The 20,449-nt window shown below is 40.4% G+C and overlaps 2 protein-coding genes across 6 annotated transcripts in view; one reads left to right on the top strand and one right to left on the bottom strand.

Moving 5' to 3' along the window:
- Window positions 1-10,570, bottom strand: part of dnai3 (dynein axonemal intermediate chain 3) — a 129,750-nt gene extending 119,180 nt beyond the window's left edge. For 2 of the 5 annotated variants that reach the window (XR_003978896.1, XR_003978897.1), the window contains exon 1: window positions 10,450-10,570. Coding sequence is in view for 3 of the 5 variants with exons in the window: in XM_030372664.1 (XP_030228524.1) it covers window positions 10,450-10,511 (62 nt within the window). In the remaining 2 variants the exon portion in view is untranslated. The remainder of the gene's footprint in view (window positions 1-10,449) is intronic. The other 3 variants (XM_030372662.1, XM_030372663.1, XM_030372664.1) reach the window with 2 other exon arrangements.
- A 114-nt stretch (window positions 10,571-10,684) lies between these two features.
- Window positions 10,685-19,376, top strand: LOC115555611 (mucolipin-3). Its single transcript, XM_075074220.1, is given in 9 exon segments — window positions 10,685-10,867; window positions 12,300-12,396; window positions 12,738-12,852; window positions 13,839-13,983; window positions 14,103-14,222; window positions 14,434-14,536; window positions 16,562-16,684; window positions 18,720-18,926; window positions 19,134-19,376. Coding segments are annotated over 9 exon segments (1,101 nt in total). The 5' UTR covers window positions 10,685-10,859; the 3' UTR covers window positions 19,317-19,376.
- Window positions 19,377-20,449: the final 1,073 nt, after the last annotated feature.

Below are 20,449 nucleotides of genomic sequence, written 5' to 3'. Positions count from 1 at the left end.
CCTCACAACCGCATATAAACTTCCGCACAAGGTCCCACTCCGTGCAGCACCTACTTTCGACTTACGTCGGCATCTGCCTGCACTTCCCACAGGCACACCACCAATTTCCCGTGATCCTGGGGACCGCTTCAGCCGGAGCTTCAGGCGCCTCCGTAGCCCTAGCCTCCATCTCACGTAGCTCCTCTTGGGTGAATTCTGGTTCAAAACGATATCCTCTGCCGTCAAACTCAAAATCGAGTGCGTCCTCCAGAAGCTACCTTTCATAATCCATTTTCAGTGATTTTCTATGTGATTTTCCCTAATCCGAGGTGCTCACGGTACAAGACTTCAAACCAACGTAAACAGCCCACCTTTCCGGTTCGGCGGAGTAATATCAACATGCAGTAATGAGTCTTCCAACTGAAATCAACTGGCGATAAATGTGCAATAAAATACGACAGAAACCATATATTGCGGCGATAATTTTTTTTTAAACTTCACGAATGCCACTAACCACTCAGTTACTTGAAAACAAACGTTTAGGGTTGCTGGGTTGACAGGTTTGTGTATGCACACAGACAACCATTGTGAAGCAGGCAGGAGCGATTCAAAATGAGCCAAAAACCCGAGAAAGGACTAATAGTTCAAATTTCGGTGTCACCCACTCTATTTCATCCTAAACAAACCAGAAAGGGGGCTCAATGTTCAAAATACCGTAATTGTCCTTTAAGTTGTAAAAACGTTTGAAAAGTGGCACAGGTCTTTAAGCTTCGTTATTTGGATTAACATGATGAATCTGTAAAAACCAATACGGCATATACTACAAAATATTTCTGAAGTTTTAATATAACTTTAATATAACTTAAAAACTTACTGCTTTCCCTCTGCCATTTTTTATATCCCGTGCAGCATGTGAACGCAGTGGATTGTGGGTCGTTTTGGCTTGTCTAGGATCCAGTGATGAAAATTGCGAAAATGGCGCGGATTTCAAGTGTCCTCCACATTGGAACAGTGCTTGTTGACGTAGTGTCCTTAAAAGGCGGCCGTTGAGCATGCTTCCTTGACATTGGGAAACAGCCAGGGTGAACAAGAAATTTGTGAAGTAGGAGATGCGTGCAAGCCTCCGAAAATAAGTTTAAACCTTACGTTTTTGCAGAGACATTTACTGTTCAATTAAAGATTTTTTTTTTTTGTACTAAGTATTACGTTTGTGGACCTTTTTACTTTTGGTTTGCAAGATTTGTTAAGTGGACTCATTCCTTCTCAGTTGTGTGCAGCCAGCGAGGTACGTTTATTTCTGTCACGTTGTATCATGCATATGTGGTTACATTTTGTTTTTCTGTCACGTACAAATTATATCTCAAAGGTGCCATGGCATGAAAATCTCACTTTATGAGGATTTCTAACATAAATATTAGGGGTGTAACGGTACACAAAAATCTCGGTTCGGTATGTACCTCGGTTTTGAGGTCACGGTTTGGTTCATTTTCGGTACAGTAAGAAATCAAAATGCTAAATATTAGGGCTGTAACGATACGCGTATCAAACCGAAAATCGCGATACTCAAAGCCACGATCCTGTCTCGCGGCGTGAGAAGGCAGAAGCGCGATACGCCCTTTCTAACTCTGCGGTCAAATTGTCCGATTGAAATTTGCTAATAATTTGTCTAGATAATAGTCTGCTGACAGCGCCCCCTCCTATCGATGCCGTAAGTATGCGACTGCAATCCTCCGTGGCTACGGAGGATCGCATTTCTCCACAGCCGTCGAAGTGCTCATATGCGATATGAACGACATTTATCCAGAGGGGGCCTGTGTGATCCTGTCTCTAGTGTTTTGTGTGATTTGACTGGCAGTTTGTCTGCTTATAGGTCGGAATGAAGCGGCCACCGATTATTGACAGGATGGGTACTTTATTCTACCGGACTCGTTCGCTTCTTCACTAGACACACGCGCTACCGCTCGCTCTCCTCGCTCGTCCACTCACTCGCTGACGTCACTCACACACGCATAAGCACATTGCCATTCTGGCGCACACACATATGCTACTCGTAACGCCTCGTTATTGCGACGTTCATGACCTTCAGGTTTTTCTCCATCTATTGAAAGTTAGGCTATTAAACATGTTGCATTCTATACGGCCTGATTATGTCATTATTTAAGCTACATAGCCTAATAAGTAGTGCTAATAAGGATATTTGACTAAACCAACCAAACAGTTGAAAAAAGCATCCTCCCACACGTTATTTCTTTATTCATTTAGCTATACTTTAATAGTATTCTTTCTGTTCAAATCTGTTCAGTGTTCCAAATTATTTGTTATTAAATGTTACATTAAGTTAATTGGTATATAAGTGTTGTTTAAATAAAATGCTTTTTAAATTTCAAAAAATCGTGGGATGTATCGAACCGTGGGTCAAAAATCGTGATACAAACCGAATCGTGAGTTTGTGTATCGTTACAGCCCTACTAAATATAAATGTGCTTCATAACATGTGCTTCAAGTTGTTCATAACACACTTTTGTGCTTTTTACAATAGGAACATTAGACAATACAAAGCTAGAATTCTGCTCAAAAATATAAAGATTCTGAAATGTAGAAATAAAAATAAATAACATTGGCTCAGACTGTTTTTTAAAAAATATATATTATCTAATGTGCAACAATGAACAATTGCAACACTAAACAGTTTCAAGTTGTTGCTCAGATTAAATAACATGAATAAGGCTCTGACTGTTTCTTTAAAAACAAATATTTTCTCAATCTAATGTGCAACTATGAACAATTGCAACACTAGTTAGACTCCTCCCAGTTCAGCCTAGTTTCCGGTGAATCGATTCACCGGAAACTCGACTGAACTGGGAGGAGTCGTTCGCGAATCAGCCTTGTTTCCGGTAGCGGTGAATCGCATCATGCACGCCATTGCATGGTTCTCAGCTGAGTCAGTCAGACTCAGTGCTACCGGAAACTCGACTGAACTGGGAGGAGTCGTTCGCGAATCGTTTGTTCGTTCAGCCTGGTTTCTGGTAGCGGTAAATCGCATCATGGAATGCACGCCATTGCACGGTTCTGAGTCAGTCAGACTCAGTGGAATCAGTGCTACCGGAAACTCGTTTGTTCGTTCAGTCGAGTTTCCGGTGAATCGAATGGTGAACGAGCATAGGCGTCGATTACGCCGGGGACGCGTCCCCACCAGTTTTCGTAAAGACTAATTTTGTCCCCACCAGAAAAAAAAAAAAAGAAAAAAAGAAAAAAAATATATATATAGTTTTTTAAAAATGAATGTTTATAGCGCGAGACAGATGCGAACCAATCCACAAAAAAACGATCTGCATACGGCACACAGGCCAGCCGTCAACAATTTGCAACAATTATAACATTTGGATGAGTAGTTCTAGAATGGGGTGGGTGTTACGGTGGGCGGCTCCTTCTCTGTGTAATCTGAACCTGACTGCTTGCTGCGCACTTCCATGGACAATCTGCTGCGGTTGCAGCCTCATGCATTTGAGGAAAGGAGGTCCGGAGGAGGTAACGTAAGGTATCTATATTTATTCATGATGATGACAATCTGTACAAACTCCTTTGTCGTAGTTTGACCGAGGGCAGCGAACGATTTATCTTGATAATTTCTAAGTTCTATCATTGACGTTGAAGCTATAGCCAACATTAGCTTCACTAAGTTCTGATTGACTTAGTTCCTCTCCCTGATCAAATGTAAACAAAGACAGAAGATGGATAACTTAATTGATTTAGCTCTGTCTTATTTATTTATTTTAAAATGCAGTGTTTTCTCCTTTTAGGAACTTGTTTCTACCAACTCACCTCTTCTTTGCCATCTACCAGTTCCTGCCTTTCATTAAGCTGATGTTCCTTATAAATAAATAAAAATGTGTTAACTCAATTGCTTATGCCCTCTATTTTATGAGATTTATGTGGTGTACAAACAAAAGTCTTGTAACCTTTATTGTAATGATTTGACCACTATGACGGTATGTTGGTTGTGGTATATGTTATCAATATTGTAATTGGTTTTTGACAAAATATTGGTGTGGAGTGTGCGGTTGCCTGGTACCATGGTTGTTACTTGGTACAAATAATATGGATGATTTACGACTATCTAGTGGGGAGTCTGAAAACTGCTAACGAAACGTCATTGAAGTGAAAATAAAATAAATCATTCGTACTGTTGTAAATTCAAAATGAATTTAAATAGGAAAGCTAAACGTTGAAGCACATAGGGCAAAACACTCCAGTAGCACTAGGCATGGTAGCCAACAGTGTGTCGCGCTGGTAGAGGCTAGCTAGCTAAAAAAACCTCAAGAATTACAATATATTTCTAGAATAAATATTAATTTAGCTGAGCTCATAAGACACTAGCACACTTACTGTGCATGTCAGCTTCAATTGCTTGGCTTTAAAAATATATCTGATGTCCTGTCCACTCCTTTTTGACATTTTGCTGTATAATTAACTAGGTAGGATCAGAGAATGTCGGGCTCTGGTTGTATCGCTATCTCGTCTTTTTTCAGTTGTGACTAGATGTCCCCTCTGCGGCACCGTAGTTGTGGATTATTTTCGTATGAGGTGCCAGCCTGACTTGGACAATGAATGAGATATTAATACCAATACTATGGCTGGTATGCAATGATGAGGCATCAGATCGTCAATTGATTTTAGCCTGAATACATAGGTAAAAAGCACCAGACCGCTAGTACCATGGATGGACAGTGTCAGAGCGAAAACCTGTTGAACTAAATGGATGTGGTTAGGCAGCAGGCACGCAGGCTACACCGCGGGATACATCTGCAGACCACTGGCACGTTAATAAAGGTAAGATGCAATATTTATTGCTTAAGGTTTGCTGGTACTTTGGTGAGATCTTTTGTGTTTTTTGCCCTCATGTGGTCAGCTGTTTTAACTTGAAATAGTACTACTAGCCATAGCCTCCAAGTAGCCTAACTTAAATTATCCAGTGTTAGCGTTCTTACGGTGTTGGGTATAGACTAGTGGAGATTACGATAGTGGAGTCGGTGGAGTCAGTCTCTTGTTGACTCAAAGTGACTTTTGGTCATTTGCTTTGCTTGAATTATGGAATGATTGTGTGTGTGTGTGGGGGGGGGGGGAGTGCATGGGTTTTGGTCAGAATGCCATGTAGATAGGTGTGTTGTGAATTGAGAACAGCCAGCTCATGATGTGATATAAAGCGTTCAGCTATAATTATTTTTAGCTTTTTCGATCTTGACATTTGTAGTGCTGTGTGTATACGTTTGCCCCTTCTGAACTTAAACACGTAGGTAATAAGCCCCTCTTTGTTTATTTTGGTATAGCTCATGTCATGTCACGTCAACATTGAGTGCATCATGGAGCAGAACATTGTGGGTCATCATGTCCAATGCTTTTTGAAAACGCTTTCTTCATAATACGTGTCAGACATACTTTTTGTAAAAATCGTATAAATTAGTAAGCTACACAGGTATCCCGTCTTCAGAACCTTTCATGACCTGCGCTAAAGAAAAATAAGGTGCATCCCCAGCACTTCTAAAAATGCATTCCAGATTGCGTCTCTGTCCCCACCACATTTCAAACCAAACTGACGCCAATGTGAACGAGACGAACGAGAGAAACGAACCGGTTCGGTTCGTTCGTCCTAAAGACTCGTTCATTCGAACCGGTTCGCGAACGAACGAATCAACACTAATGGTCACCAGTTAACCCGGTCACGACTTGAACTCTTACACCGGCCTTGCGCTGGTTTGTTGACGGGGGGTGCTAAAAAAACAGAATATTTCTGAATCCGGTACGTCATGAACTACGGCGTGGCTAGGCTCCCAAGATGCAGAAGCATATCTCTCCTTGATGTTGCCCTGGCCATTGAGCAGTTTAAATAGGAATGAATGGGTGCCATTTTGGAATCCGTTGTCCATTTTATAATATGTCCATAGCTGTGTTCGAAATCGTTCCCTATCACGGATAAAGTGCACTACATAGGGTGCTCGCCATTTTGTAGTGGTGTTCGAATTCTCAGTGGTTAATTTCATGCACTATATAGTGCACTTAAAATACCCAAAATTTGAGTGTACATACGACGTTCCCTACACGTTACTCCCGTATACCACAATGCAATGCAGTCATGTTTTTCTGGAGGAGAAGAAGAAGCTGAATAACCGCGAAAACGAATACATTTAATGATGGAGTCTCCGGTTTTCGTTTAGAAATGTCAACAATTTATTTGGGAATTAACATAGAAAATGTAACATTCATAATTAATTAAAAAAAACTTGATAAAGGTAATGTAACATTTAACAACAACCTCCAGCTTTTCTCTTGTGAGTGCCCGGTTTGTTTACATTAGAGGTGCACCGAAAATTCGGCAACCGAAAAAATTCGGCCGAAAACGAAAAAAAAGACACATTCGGCTTTCGGCCGAAAGCCAAATGAGTGGCCGAATCGGAGGCCGAAAGTGGTGGTGACGCAAAATTATACAATCTTGTTTGATTACACAAGCAAGGAGCACAGGCCACCTATACGATCTCAAAATAATAAAATGTAACAATTACGCCACCCCCTCTAGCTTTTTATAGGTTGTGAGTTGTTTTGTTTATCTCGCCATGAACCGCGGGAATGTTTAATCTAACGTTCGTAAGCTAGTGAAAAGGTTAATTGAAGGGTTAGGAGAGAGTAATTTGTTCAGCTAAATCTCTCCTTAAGCACGGATCACAGAGTTCATTCTTAAGCAGATATAATATGGCATCGTTTGTAGCCTGAACGATACATTCAAAGTTTCACGGGAAAATTGATGAGCAAGAAACATGCACCGGCACAAACAGGCTTCTCCAAGATGGAGAATATGGTTGTGTGGTTATTGATTACTTAAATATACATTCACTCCTATATCTGATTATGTTATTTCCAACTGACTGGTTCCTTATATTGTATCTATTTAATGTAGCTCAATCTAGGGCTGCAACAACGAATCGATAAAATCGATAGAAATCGATTACTAAATGCGTTGGCAACAAATTTGGTCGTTGATTCGTTGTGTCGCGCGATTAATAAGTTACTCATAGGCGCAGCATTGTTTACAGCCAGCCGCCGACAGGTTGGTTCACGGTTCATGCACGCGCACAGCGAGCTTTAGTGTGAGCGACCACAGCTTGTATTTTGGTCATATCTTAAAACTGGACTGTAGGCCTACATAAAAGGGTTGTACCTTCACTGTCTTTGGGTTAAAAAAACTCCTTCAACTCAGTATCCGTCTAGTCCAACCGAAAACTCTGTCAGCTACTGCTGCTGCAGAGTGCAGACGTTGTGCCGACGGGCTCGGAGTCGGCACCGCGTGCATCACCAGTCATTCAAAGCAGCTGTAGTAATCACACAACCGGACGGTGTAGAAAGTCCCGTCAGTTAAAAATAGTAATGGAGTTTTTAAATCCATGTTAAAATCGGCAGGATATAGAGCTAGCTAGCTTAAAAAAAAACACTAACCAATGGTCACAAACAGTGTCAAATGTGATGTGTTCAGGTTGGCTCAGTAATATGATTGATGCGTTCAAATGCAGCAGTAAAAAAAAATAAGAATTGAGATTTTGGTGAAAACTTGTTTTCCCAGTAATATAAAATAGGGTTAGGACATATGCTTAGGACACTGATAATTTGTTATATTGCATGTTTATGCATTTATTTGTGTTGGAAGGCTTTTGAAATGTGTTGTAATTATTGTTGTTGTTTAGAAATCAATTTACAGAGACTTTACACTTGATAAAGACAAAAAACAGTTAATATTGTGAAGCCAAGTTTAAGAAAAAAGAGGGGGGTAGAGAAATGAAAAGGGTAGAAAAGAAGATGAAAGGAAAGGACAGAGGGGGTTGGGGGGGGCTCAATTGTTCTCAAAACCGCAATACAAATTCAGGGTGATGTGTTTTTCTCCAACATTTGAAGATTTCAAATATACATTTTTCCTTGAAAAACATGTCTAAACATTTATTGTAAGCAGTAGATTTAAGCAATATTCAAAAATAGTGTTTTGACAACTTTAAACGGAACCGTCATTTTCGGTTTCGGTTTCGGTATTCGGCCAAGCGATTAATTATTTTTCGGTTTCGGTTTCGGCCACAAATTTTCATTTCGGTGCATCTCTAGTTTACATGATGGCCCCCCCCCCCCCCCCCCCCCCCGTCAACAATCGCTCCGGACCCCCCCCCCCCGTCAACAATTGCTCCGGACCCCCCCCCCCCCCGTCAACAACCTGGCGCAGGGGGGCCCATCAGTACCTATAGTATAGGGGCCCAGGATTTGGTGCTACGGCCCTGGGCGCATCTGTCTACGTCACACAAATACCTGGCGCATTTACTGACGCAAATGACGTTTAGAAATGTTCAGCGTAGTGTCAGAATTCCGAATTCTCGTTTGTAATAATAATAATACATTTAATTTAAAGGGCGCCTTTCAAGACACCCAAGGTCACCTTACAGAGCATAAAGTTATCATAAATCGTTTAAATTATTATTATTTTTTATTTATTTAGTGCACTATATCATGAACACTATATAGGGAATGGTGAGTGAGTGAATAGGCAACGATTTCGAACACAGCTCATGGCTTGTGTACAACATAGACTTGTTGCAAAAACACCTGCAAAAAAACCTACAGCTGAGACTTGCAGGAGCAGATTCGAGCAGTTGTAACGATGGACTTGTGCTCGCTCATTAAAATGCTGAATCAACATAGCGTTCTATGTCATTTTATTTGTGAAAAAAATGTTCACAGATGTACAACTTCTGATGCATTAATTCACATTTGGATTTACGAATGCACACATTTTGGGAATGTTCTCAGATTATGAAACACGAGTGTGCGAATGTGTTTTCCACCAACTGCGCTGCAATGATTGTAGCAAAAGTATCAATCGCATGACTCTGAAGTTGTGATGCACAGGAAAGGATTTGTGCCCCTGTAACATATACTTGTGAACTCGTAGACCCTATTTTGTGTTTACAATGGTAGAAAAAATATTTACGACTTCATAAGTACTGTAGCGACCCTGGGACATTTAAATAGTTTGTGTGTTATGTGTTGCATTGTATTTCGTTGTCCGTTATGCCAGTTGTTCTGCGCATGCATTGCAATGTTCTTCTTGTCAATCAGTGTGGGGGGCGAATCATCAGGTCTGGGGGAGGGCCTTGGGAGAACAGGAGGGTGGGGGCTTACACGTTGAAGGGACCAGGGGCCGGTTGCACCAACTGGGCGTAACTAAGCCTGGTCGTAACTGCTAAGTAGGTCTTAGGTAGTTACGACCTGACGTTAGAATGGAACTAACGCCGGTTGCACAAACGGGACTTACGCCTGGTCTTAACTGCGCCCGGTCTTAGCCATGCGCGGCCATGTGAATGTTCCATGGTATGCGCATATCACCGCGTTGCTAGGATACCTCGTGACAACAGCTGTTTACTATTTTTCTTGACATGCTGTTGGACACCGAAATTAATAATTCATTCGTTCACTCATTGTCATTCATCAATTGTGTTAATGCATAACAATAAAACACTGCAAACGAATATAATTAAAATATGTATTTGTAATGTCTGGTTTACGACGAGCAGGCATTTAGACGGGAATGGTTCTGTAGGAGAGATTTGTTTAATGTGTCGGCCTATATAAAACATATAAACATAGTTAAAACAACATTCACAACTGATTATAAGTTGAGAACGGACTAATCGGCCAGCGATATCTTCCCGACAGGCAGTCGATCTGTGAACACTGATCATATCGCCGGCTGTGCTTTGAAATGCAGTTTAGCGAAGCGGTGCAAGGATGGTGGTAAAGCTGCATTGGATTGGATGTAATTGCTATAGAAACAGCCTGGAATTTCAACTCTACGCCTGCCCCTGACCAGGCGTAGGATTTACGCCTGGTCTTAGTGAAAAGAACGCTAAGCCCAGTTGGTGCAAACGGCGTAACGGTTAGGTTGGACTTAGAACGCCAAGTTACGACCAGGGGTAGTTACGACCAGGCTTACGCCCAGTTGGTGCAACCGGCCCCTGGTTGGGGGTTGCCCGGGTAACCGGTGTTTGTTTGCGTGGATTTTTGCCGTTGGTTACGGGTTTCAGTGACTTTAAAAGTTCTTGTATTTGTAACATTAAAAGTTCCTTCAAATACTTATGACTGGACATCGTTATGTCACCGGCGAGGTCATTACAGTACTGTTACACATTTGTGACTTTAGAGTACACTTGCAAAATAATTATTTACGACTTCAAATTAACTGTTACACATTTGTGACTTTAGTGTATGCATACAACATCTGCAGTTACAAGTGCTGAAGACTTTTGCTACAATAATACCTTCACAGTATGACTAAACGCTGTCAGCGGCAAGCTGGCAGGTGGCATAAGCGAAAACAAACAACCTTTTGAGGGAAAGTGAACAAATAAGATAATCTACAATCATTTTGCCACTCTTATCACTTACTTTAACCGAGGAAAACAACTCAGAGCTTTGTTTTTTCTTCTCCAAACTGAAGAAGTATCCATACGTCAAAGGAAAATAAAACATTGGTCACAGTCAACAAAACAACAATTACGTTGCTATTAGCAGCAAGAGTTAAGCCCGTTGACTGACATAATAAACAGCCAATGGCGTTCCTCAATTACGTTTAGGACCGCCTATGACGTTTTGTTTAAATAATCACGTGATCATGGCCAACTATACAGAAGGGTGGCTTTGACATGTAAGGCCAACGTGTAGTAAGGAGTCATACGGCAATACAAGATCAACAAGACGCGATGTTCTACAGAAGGGTAGGCACTTAAAAAGGAAGGCTTGGATGACAGATAACCTAAACCTCTTCATGCATTACCTGGCTACGTTAACTCCACATTATGTTATGGTGAGTTGTCTGGATTTATTAGTAACTTAGCCTGATTCCATGTCATTTACAGTTTTAATCGATACATTTATTGTTCTCTGTCTTGGTCGATAAAGGAGATTTTAATGGGATTAGGAGAAATGGTAAACATTCAAGTTCTGGAAACGGAGATGTTATTCATTTAAGCGTCTTAGAGTAGGCCTACCATATTAAGCGCTATATAAATTTAATTTATTATTATTATTATTATTAATTATTCAGGAGTATTTGGAAAATATCACCGGATAAGGGCTCCTGTCCCAGGTACTCGTCGCGTGGTTTGATGCTCGTGAAAGGTGGAACCTTTGGCAGACAAGACTTCATGGCTACTTTCATGTATCAATTTGTAAAAATATATCATGATGTAGGCTTTTATTTTTGACAAAAAGTAAGTAAATACAATCTGTAATGCTGGCGGACCTCCCATAAATCAGATATTAATAGGTGTTTTTATTGGATTTCCACTAGGGGGGGGACATTTAATATGAAGATCCTACTTTAAAACCACCAAGTACAAATCAATGTAGGCCTCATTTTGACAATATTTGACATGACACTATTCCCATATTTCTGTTTGTGGCGAGCAGCTCGGGAACGACGAGACGGGGGCCCAGGTTTAGCGGTTATGCAACTCTCGCGCCCCTTACCGCACGACTACGAGAGTTGCCTTTAATGAACCCGCACACAGGACACACTCAATATAACAAATTAACATAAACGTCTCGGTGACGGTTTTGGGAACAATAACTCAACCCACACAGCAGCGCTAACCCACCCATACACAAACGAAACAAACCCCACACAATGTCTCTTCCGCAAAGGACCTAGGAGGGCGCCAGAGGTCCAACTTGCGACGGTCCTAACATGTTAACAGATTATTACATAATATGCATAACACATAAATCCAAGCTGACATGCGCAAATTGGTTGAAATCTCATTGGAATAATGCATTACTGTATTATATAACTAAGCATTTGAAGATGAATACCAATATTTCTGTGATTTCTCACTTGTAGTATGGACGTCTACGCAACGTCTCAGTAGGGAACGATGCGTACAACAAAAACGGAGCCCTTTAAACCCCCTTGAGTCTGTGCCAGGCCCAAGAGTATTACAGGAATGGTACCATTTATCCAGGAAACGATACCTTTGAAATTGATGTTCAGATCGACACATGTATGTGAAATTAATATAATATTTGTACGGATGAAATCCAAGTCAATTTACAGCCAATTCACTTGTTTTTCAATTCACATGCCTTTCAACAGTTTGCTTCAAGATCTATCCCATGTACCCGTTGACACTGAGGGAAACACTTCCTGGTTTCGAAATACCTTTCAAAAGGTTGTGTGTGTGTGTGTGTGTGTGTGTGTGTGTGTGTGTGTAACCTCCTCCATCTTCTTTGTCTGCCAGGCTAGTTTCCATAAAGATCACGTTCAGCCTCAAGGCTATAAATCTTGAGACGGTGAGACACAGGGAGTTACCAGACAGCTATGACTTCAATATCATGGTATGTCTTTACCTTCACAAATCTGGTCACCATACTACCACAGGATTAAATTTGGCCTTCTAGTTGATTAAGCATATGAAATGATTTGATGTTGAGCCTGTATCTTGTTTGTGTGTCATAAAATATTTTTTTTATTTTTAATCTTTTATTTATTTTAAGTACTGCTCTGTCAAACGTCTATCTGTAACTTGGACACCTGTGATTTACCCATTACATTCTTCCAGTTGAATGCTTAGCTATGGTCATGTCGATGTTGGTGTTAAACTACTGACTTTGAAGGTGAATGATTCGTTATTTCGTTTATTAATGGTCTGCTTTCTGGTAACCTCCCTGGTCCGCAGATCCGCTTCAACAATCAGGCCCACAGCGGCAGGATCAAGGTAGAACTAGACAACGACGTTGAAATCAATGAATGCCGGGATTGAAAAGTCACTGGAGCGGTTATGCCAATATTATGTTGATGATATGAGTGAATTTGAATGCAAACATGTAATGCTTTTTGGATTAATCTAAATGTCCTCCCTCAACCTTATCCTCTAGGTCAGCGGTTCCCAAACTTTTTTTCCTGCGCAACCCCTTCTACGTCCAAGGTTGGCGCACCCCCAATCCCCACTTCAAAAAGAAGGAAAATAAAACGCAACAAAGCTTTGTTTTATCGCCATATAACGACTCATGTTAAATCAAATATAGCGCAAATATTGCAAAAGGGGCATTTGACTTAAATTGCCATGTTTCGTGCGCAGGAGACGACGGAGAGAAGACGGCTTCAGACAGCTGTTTGCTAGAACCTCACTGCACACCACGCACTGAGGCTTCGGGCAATCTGTATCGCCGATCCAAGTGAAGCCCAGACCCAGATAATTGTCATCATATTTCCTTCTTTTTTTCCCTGTCTGGTTTTCACCCTCATGATTTCTTTTTTGCCATCTCCTTCCCTCCTCTTCGGTTTCCTCCGGCGCATCGTCTGACTCCCGCTCATTTTCTTTTCTATTCTCTCCGTCTCTGTTGCCTCCAAATCCTCACTCTCTCTTGGTCCCTCTCCTCCTTCGTGACTAACAACATTATCATAAGACATCTCACTTGACAGTTTCCCTGATTTCAGCCAGTTAAGCATATTTATATAGGTATGAATGATATGAGTTGGGGCGCATATGGCAGTCCGTAGAAGAAGACAGCAGTGCGCAGCCGTAGAAGAAGACATCAGCTGTCTTCTTCTACGTTTAAAATATAGTTTTTTGATTTAAAATAAAAGGGATTACAAAGGAAATGTTTACTGTTCATGTTTTTTTATTGTATCGAAAAATCCCACTTAAAAAAACAACACGGTAATTGTGTAATATTACACCAGACCGCCATTACATTTTTCATCTCGCGGACCCCCTGGTGGCAGCTCGAGTACCCCTGGGGTTGAGAGTACCACACTTTGGGAATCCCTGCTCTAGGTGCTAGAAATCCTTATTTCCCAATGCTGTTTGAAATCCTCATCATTATGACGTGCATTACCTCCCTGGCTCTCTGCACACGCTCAGTGCTAAATGGTATCCAGCTGCAGTTTGTAAGTTTAATGATTTTTTGTTTCATCCATTAAGGTCTTCCACTCAAATTCCCTGGCCCAAGATTTTTTGAAGATGGTTTGTTTTTTGAACTCACAAAAGTGGAGATACAGTACATTGTACACAGTAAACTGTCTTCTGCAAGGACCGCAGTGGTGAAAATGTACCCTGTTCAGACGGGTTTGATTTTGTCAACAGCTGGTACATCTTGATCATAACTAGCGACACGTTGACCATCATCGGCTCTATTCTCAAAATAGCAATACAGGCCAAGGTAATGGATGGTTTCTAGAAGAGCATGAATCCATTCAAACACTCAATCCAATATATACAACTTTTGAACACAGGTGATCTCTAGACATCCATACAAATTGAGTCAACTATTGAAAGGTCATGGATCAAGTTAGCATAATATGTGAATATTATGCTAACTTTATCCATGACCTTTCAATAGTTGTACAAGAAACTTGCTCTTCTCCCCCATGGTCCTCACCAGCTATGACGTGTGCAGCATTTTCCTGGGCCTGGGCACCATGTTTGTCTGGATCAGAGTCATCCGCTACATGGGCTACTTCAAGAAATACAATGCAAGTTATCCTTATTTTTTTTCCTGCCCGTCAAGTGAATCTATAATCAATATTTACATGCCCTATGTGGTGACAATGTTTAGGTAATGTGTATCAAGCAAAAGACTATATAATCATATGTTTGAGGCCTTACAGTTTTTCTCGATTGTATAAACACAAAGAATTGCACAAATCTCATCATCTGTGTTTCACCTGGAAACACTGGCCTTCAAAACGCAACAACAAATTACCAATAAGTCTAACTCACCTCTTACCTGTTCAAACTCAACTGGCACAACACTTCAACCTTGTGTCAGAGCATAAAAGAGGCCTCAGGTGAGCTCTATTGTGATGTGGATATGGTCCTCTGGACTGAACAGGATCGGAGGTGGAATACAGACTGATTTACATGCAGATCTGTTTCACCTCATTTATATTCTTATTCATTTTTTTGTTGGCCAATGGAAAGCTTTTTATGCAGTCAGTTTAGCTGAAAATGTTACCGTATCACAGTATCAATTAAATATTTGCTTTGTTAGCTTTTTTTACTTGTGGACTGATTTCATCATTACATCCCCCGAATGACAGTCTAAACATTTTCTTACTGTAGTGTTTTTCATTTTACTTATCAGTGCAATTACTGTACTGTGAGTTTTGCCAAAATAGATAACATTGGTTTATTCTCAGAACAATGTTGCACTATCAACTATAGGGGTACAATATGACTCTGGGAAACTGGGATTGTGAGTTTAGCCCATTAGACAATATGCGGTGTATCCTATTCTGATACAATTGTGTAAATGCAATATTTATATGATGGTCCATGTTCACAGTATTGCATTACAATATGGCAACAGTCTATATACTATATGTATCACCTTATTGCAACTTTAAAAAAGAAAGCTATGTCTATTTTTATTTTACTAAAATGCCTTTTTAACTTTCCCTTTATTTTCTATTTTTACCAGAAAAATACATGACATTTGCTGAGTAATGAAGTTGTGTTTGAATTTGTTTGTTGTTTGTTGTTTGCCTTTGGTTCTGGGCTAGAGTCCTAGAATAATCACTGAATATTTGTTTGTTGTTTGTTGTTTGCCTTTGGTTCTGGGCTAGAGTCCTAGAATATTGTAATAGATTGTCCTTAAGGTCGGGTTGTGGTCCCGACTTGGGTTCCAGAGAGTCTGTTGATCTGATCTTAAATAACTTTCAATTTAATTTTCTCACTTTCTTAAATACATTGCACTTTCAATTTTACTTACTAAAAAGCCTTTTTAACTTTCTATTTTACTCATCTCTTTGCATATGTTTTCTTTTACTTATCTATTATTTTATTTTATAACAATGTTTATATGTGAAGCACTTTGAGTCTGCCTTGTGTATGAAAAGTGCTATATAAATAAAGTTGCCTTGCCTTGCCTTGCCTAAACAATTTTATACATTGAAATATGTAACGTGGCCTGATGAAGCCAAAACATATGCAAATAGTATTTTGATGGAAGTGTTTTAATTTGATCACACCAGTGTTTAATTGATGCTCTCTAAGAGATATTAATTTGATAGACTTGTTTACTGTTTGGTGGAAAAAATCTGTATTGAGAAGAATTTGCGGAGTTTTGACAAAATTATTAACTCTTCTCAGGTTTGTGTTTAAAGGTTATGAAAAATGTAGCTATAGTTGCAGAAAACGTGTTTAAACGATTGAGGAAAAACTGTAAGGGTCAAGAATTCCTCCATCAAACAGCACTGTTTTAGATGACCATGAGTATTGAATATGAAGTGTTTAAGAGTCTGTCGTTTCATATGTGCATATAATTGTAGGTTATGGACAACCAATATTTACAAAAGCTTGATGGAAAGCTTGTTTCCTCCCCAATCCGTTAAACAACAAGGTTTCTTTCTGTTTAATGGTATCTATGGAAAGCTTAAGTTTCCTACCCATTCCGGTGAACAACAAGGGTTTTTTCTGTCCTTCACAGGTAATCGGCAAGCTCCTACTGGGCGCAAATGAAATTAATAATCAAACACAGCTTTTGAACGTATTTCCAGACACTCATCCTGACTATGAGGGCAGCTTTCCCGAACGTTATTCGCTGCATCTGCTGCGCTGGGATAATAAACCTGAGCTACTGCTTCTGCGGATGGATTGTCCTCGGACCCTATCACGAGAAGGCACGCAGTTTTCCAACTTGTTTGAGAAACGTGAAAAGCTAATGTCTTGAGGAATATTTGATTGAGCGTCCCTGACAGTATTTTAAAATATAATTGAATTTCATATAATTTGAAAAAGCCTATTAACGACATCAACAAAGCTGTCTTGAATGTGTCTGGACAACCAGGAAGGAGACCTTGAACATTTTGTCCCAAACATGGGTACCAGGGCACGGGTAGTAGACGTATCTCCACTAGTTAAGTCTATAACCTGTGGTACTTAAAAAGAGCAAATGTTTTGTACGGAATTCCACAGAAGCCATGCACTATTATTAATTTGGGTTCAGTTCTCTTGAGATCACAACTTATCTATCTTGGATCAGGAGAGAAAACAAGTTCTTGATCACGAGATAAATAATTAGTGAAAAAATCTGCAATAAAGACAGGGGACGTCATTTAGTTGAGTGCCACTGCAAGCAACCAAAGAAGCGGAGGGGAGACATCTAACTATCATCCATCACCCTAATTTTGAGTTAAGTTAAGACAAATTCAGCTAAAATAGCCAACCTGACATTAACATTGAACAGCCTCAACATCAAACCAATATTGTGTAGGTCCCCCTCGTGCTGCCAAGCTCAGCTCTGACCCGTCGAGGCAGGGACTCCACAAGACCTCTGAAGGTGTCCTGTGGTATCTGGCATCAAGACGTTAGCAACAGATCCTTTGAGTCCTGTTAGTTGTGAGGTGGGGCCTCCATGGGTCAGTTGTTCCAGCACATTCCATAGATGATTGATCGGATTTAGATCTGGGGAATGTGGAGGCCCAGTCAATACCTTGAACTCTTTGTCATTTTCCTCAAACAATTCCTGAACAATGTTTACAGTGCGACAGGGCAATTAATCCTATTGAAAGTTGAAACTGAAGGGGTTTACTTGGTCTGCAACAATGTTTAGGTAGGTGGTACGTGTTAAAGTAACATCCACAAGAACGACAAGAACCAAGGTTTCGCATAAGAACAATGCCTAGAGCATCACACTGCCTCCACGGCTTACCTTCTTCCCATAGTGCAAGGTCAAGGTCAATGTTTTTTGTGATCTCTTCCCCAGCTAAAAAAGGCAAGAGTATCCGGCCATTTACATGATGGAAATTAAATCATGATTCATCAGACCAGGCCCCCCATCTTCTTCCATTGGTCCATGCTCCAGTTGACGCTCATGTGACCCTTTTTATGCGTTTTTGACCAGGGCATCAGCAACGTCCCTCTGACTGATCAGCAGCTACACTGCCCCAAAAGCACTAGCTGTGCTGCACTGTTTGTACTGACACCTTTGAATCATAGTCAGCAATTTGTGCTACGGTTGCTCTTCGGTGGGATTCGAGCAGACGGGCTAGCCCTCGCTCCCCACATGCATCTATGAGCCCTCGGCGCCAATGACCCCGGTCACCGGTTCACCCGTATCCCTGGGTTGTCCTTCCGTGGATCACTTCTGGTATGCATTAACTGCTGCATACCAGATACACCCCACAAGACCTGCCGTTTTGGAGATGCTCTGACCCATTCGACTAGCCATCACAATCCTTACAATCCGCACTGATCCTTACTTTAACAATTATTGTTAATCTCATTATCACAAAACAACTTTTTGTCATGATCATGAAATCTAAACTTAAAATAATATGCATGGCTTCTAAAGACTTCTGGAATTATGAGTTACAGCTCTGTTATGATCTCCTGCGATGATACTTCTGTGAAAAGGGTATTAAGCTGTTTAATTTTAAATGTTATGTTAAGGGTGTGGGATTGGAACAGGTCATATTTCCGATGGTTGGGCTTATGATTAGAGTCATTGGTCAATTAGGTGAGGTCTTTCCTAATTGTATATATTCTGCCTTCATATCACCCAGTTACGGATTGAGGCCTTTACTATTTATATGCTTGGATCTACAGATTAACTGAAAAAACAATTGTTGTAATTTTGACTCTGCAGACTGGATGAACACAGAAGTCAGAAGTTGACATTCTGCTTCATAATTTGTTCCTTGATTGATCAATTAGTTCCGGACCCTGAAAACCGTATCGGAGTGTCTGTTCTCCCTGATCAATGGGGACGACATGTTCCCCACCTTTAAGAACATGTAGCAGAAGAGCCAGCTGGTGTGGGCCTTCAGCAGGGTCTACCTCTACACCTTTGTCTGCCTATTTATCTACATTATCCTCAGCCTCTTCATCACTCTGATCACCAACACCTATGACACCATCAAGGTGAGGGGAATACAATCATTTGTGGACCCGGTGGAGTCACATTGAGATTCCTTAGTTGGGTTCTCCAACTTGTTTCCATTTTATTCATACCAGTTTTCATGCAAGGCTAGTCTAGCTAAATGCCACCTTGAATATATTCTATATAATCGCAAATAATCAAATACCCAGATGTGACATTCACATCATGGCACTGATTGTATTTATTAGCAACAGCAGAAGGCCACCCCGACATCAGAACTACAGAAGTTCATGTTGGCGTGGGAAGACCTCCCAAACTCTGGTGTTTACCGAATTAAAGAAAATCCCAACTGCTTCCTTTGTTGTATACCTCGGGGAGTTGGTTGTCAACGATGGATCTCCTCCGGTCGGTTGGCTCATGCAGAAATCTGATACAAAGTTCTCAAGTTAAGTGTAAATGTTGGGATGTAACAAAAAGAAGGATGTAAGGTTAATATATGCATATATATTCTTAGGCTATTTTGTGTTTTGCATAGGCACTTTGTCGGAATCGATCAATTCTCAGATTTGCAAACAAAATAGTATTGAGCATTTAATATGAGGGTTGCGGATGTTGAATCATGAATTATTAAATATTCTGAGCTGCAGGGATCCTGTGTTCTGGAATAGACTTGAACAACAAACATCACAAGAATAACACTTTAAACATTGTTCCTCAAACTGTTATTAGGGGGCAAGCATCAAGTGCGAAGGCAACCTATTGTAATTGTTAGTGTTTTTATTATTCCGCCAAATTACACAGCCTAAACCGATCGCACGCTTTTCATTAAACTTTCTACAGCTGTAGAGGCTCACTAAATAATAACAGAAGTAAAATTACACAGATTGGGCCACAGGTGGCGTTATTGCAATCGTCCAAAAACAGGGATATCCCCTGGCCCCTTTGACATACAGTTATGAAACTTTGCCCAAAATATGCATATCTTCATGGTCAACAAACCTGCCTAAAGAACCTATGACTTCCTCCTGGATAGATTTTTCACCATTTTGAATTTTGTTAAAAACACCAAATTACCTAATAGATCCTATGTTTTTTGACTGAGACAAAAGTCCTTAACCACATATCAGGTATCGACCAATGTCTTCAATCTGACTTTGTATTGTATGATTGTACAGGGAAGTCTGTACAATAAAAAAATAATCCCCCAGGAGCCATTTACTTAAAGAAAAAGGTGTCACTTAAGAACGCAAAAACACTTAAATGCTTACATCCACATCAAGAATCCTATGAGCTTGATTCCAATACTAAAGTTATTCAGGATAAATATATGGACAGGATGACATCCATTGTTTTTCAACTAGGGCAATTAGCGTGACGTCGTTATAGGCGTGGCCTGAGACGAAAAATTATCACAGTTCCTAGACAAAATGTTTGATTTGAGCGGGACCAACTCAGTGAACGTTGGGGACGAAAGTTCTAACTGCTAAAGTAAGATTAACAAAACATGAGCAAATTACCCAAATTGCAAAAAAAAAAAGGAGACAAAAGTTGGGGTAAACTTAAC

This window comes from Gadus morhua, chromosome 12, assembly GCF_902167405.1.
Source record: "Gadus morhua chromosome 12, gadMor3.0, whole genome shotgun sequence".
Lineage (NCBI taxonomy): Eukaryota > Metazoa > Chordata > Actinopteri > Gadiformes > Gadidae > Gadus > Gadus morhua.
This window is presented reverse-complemented; position numbering and strand designations above follow the sequence as displayed.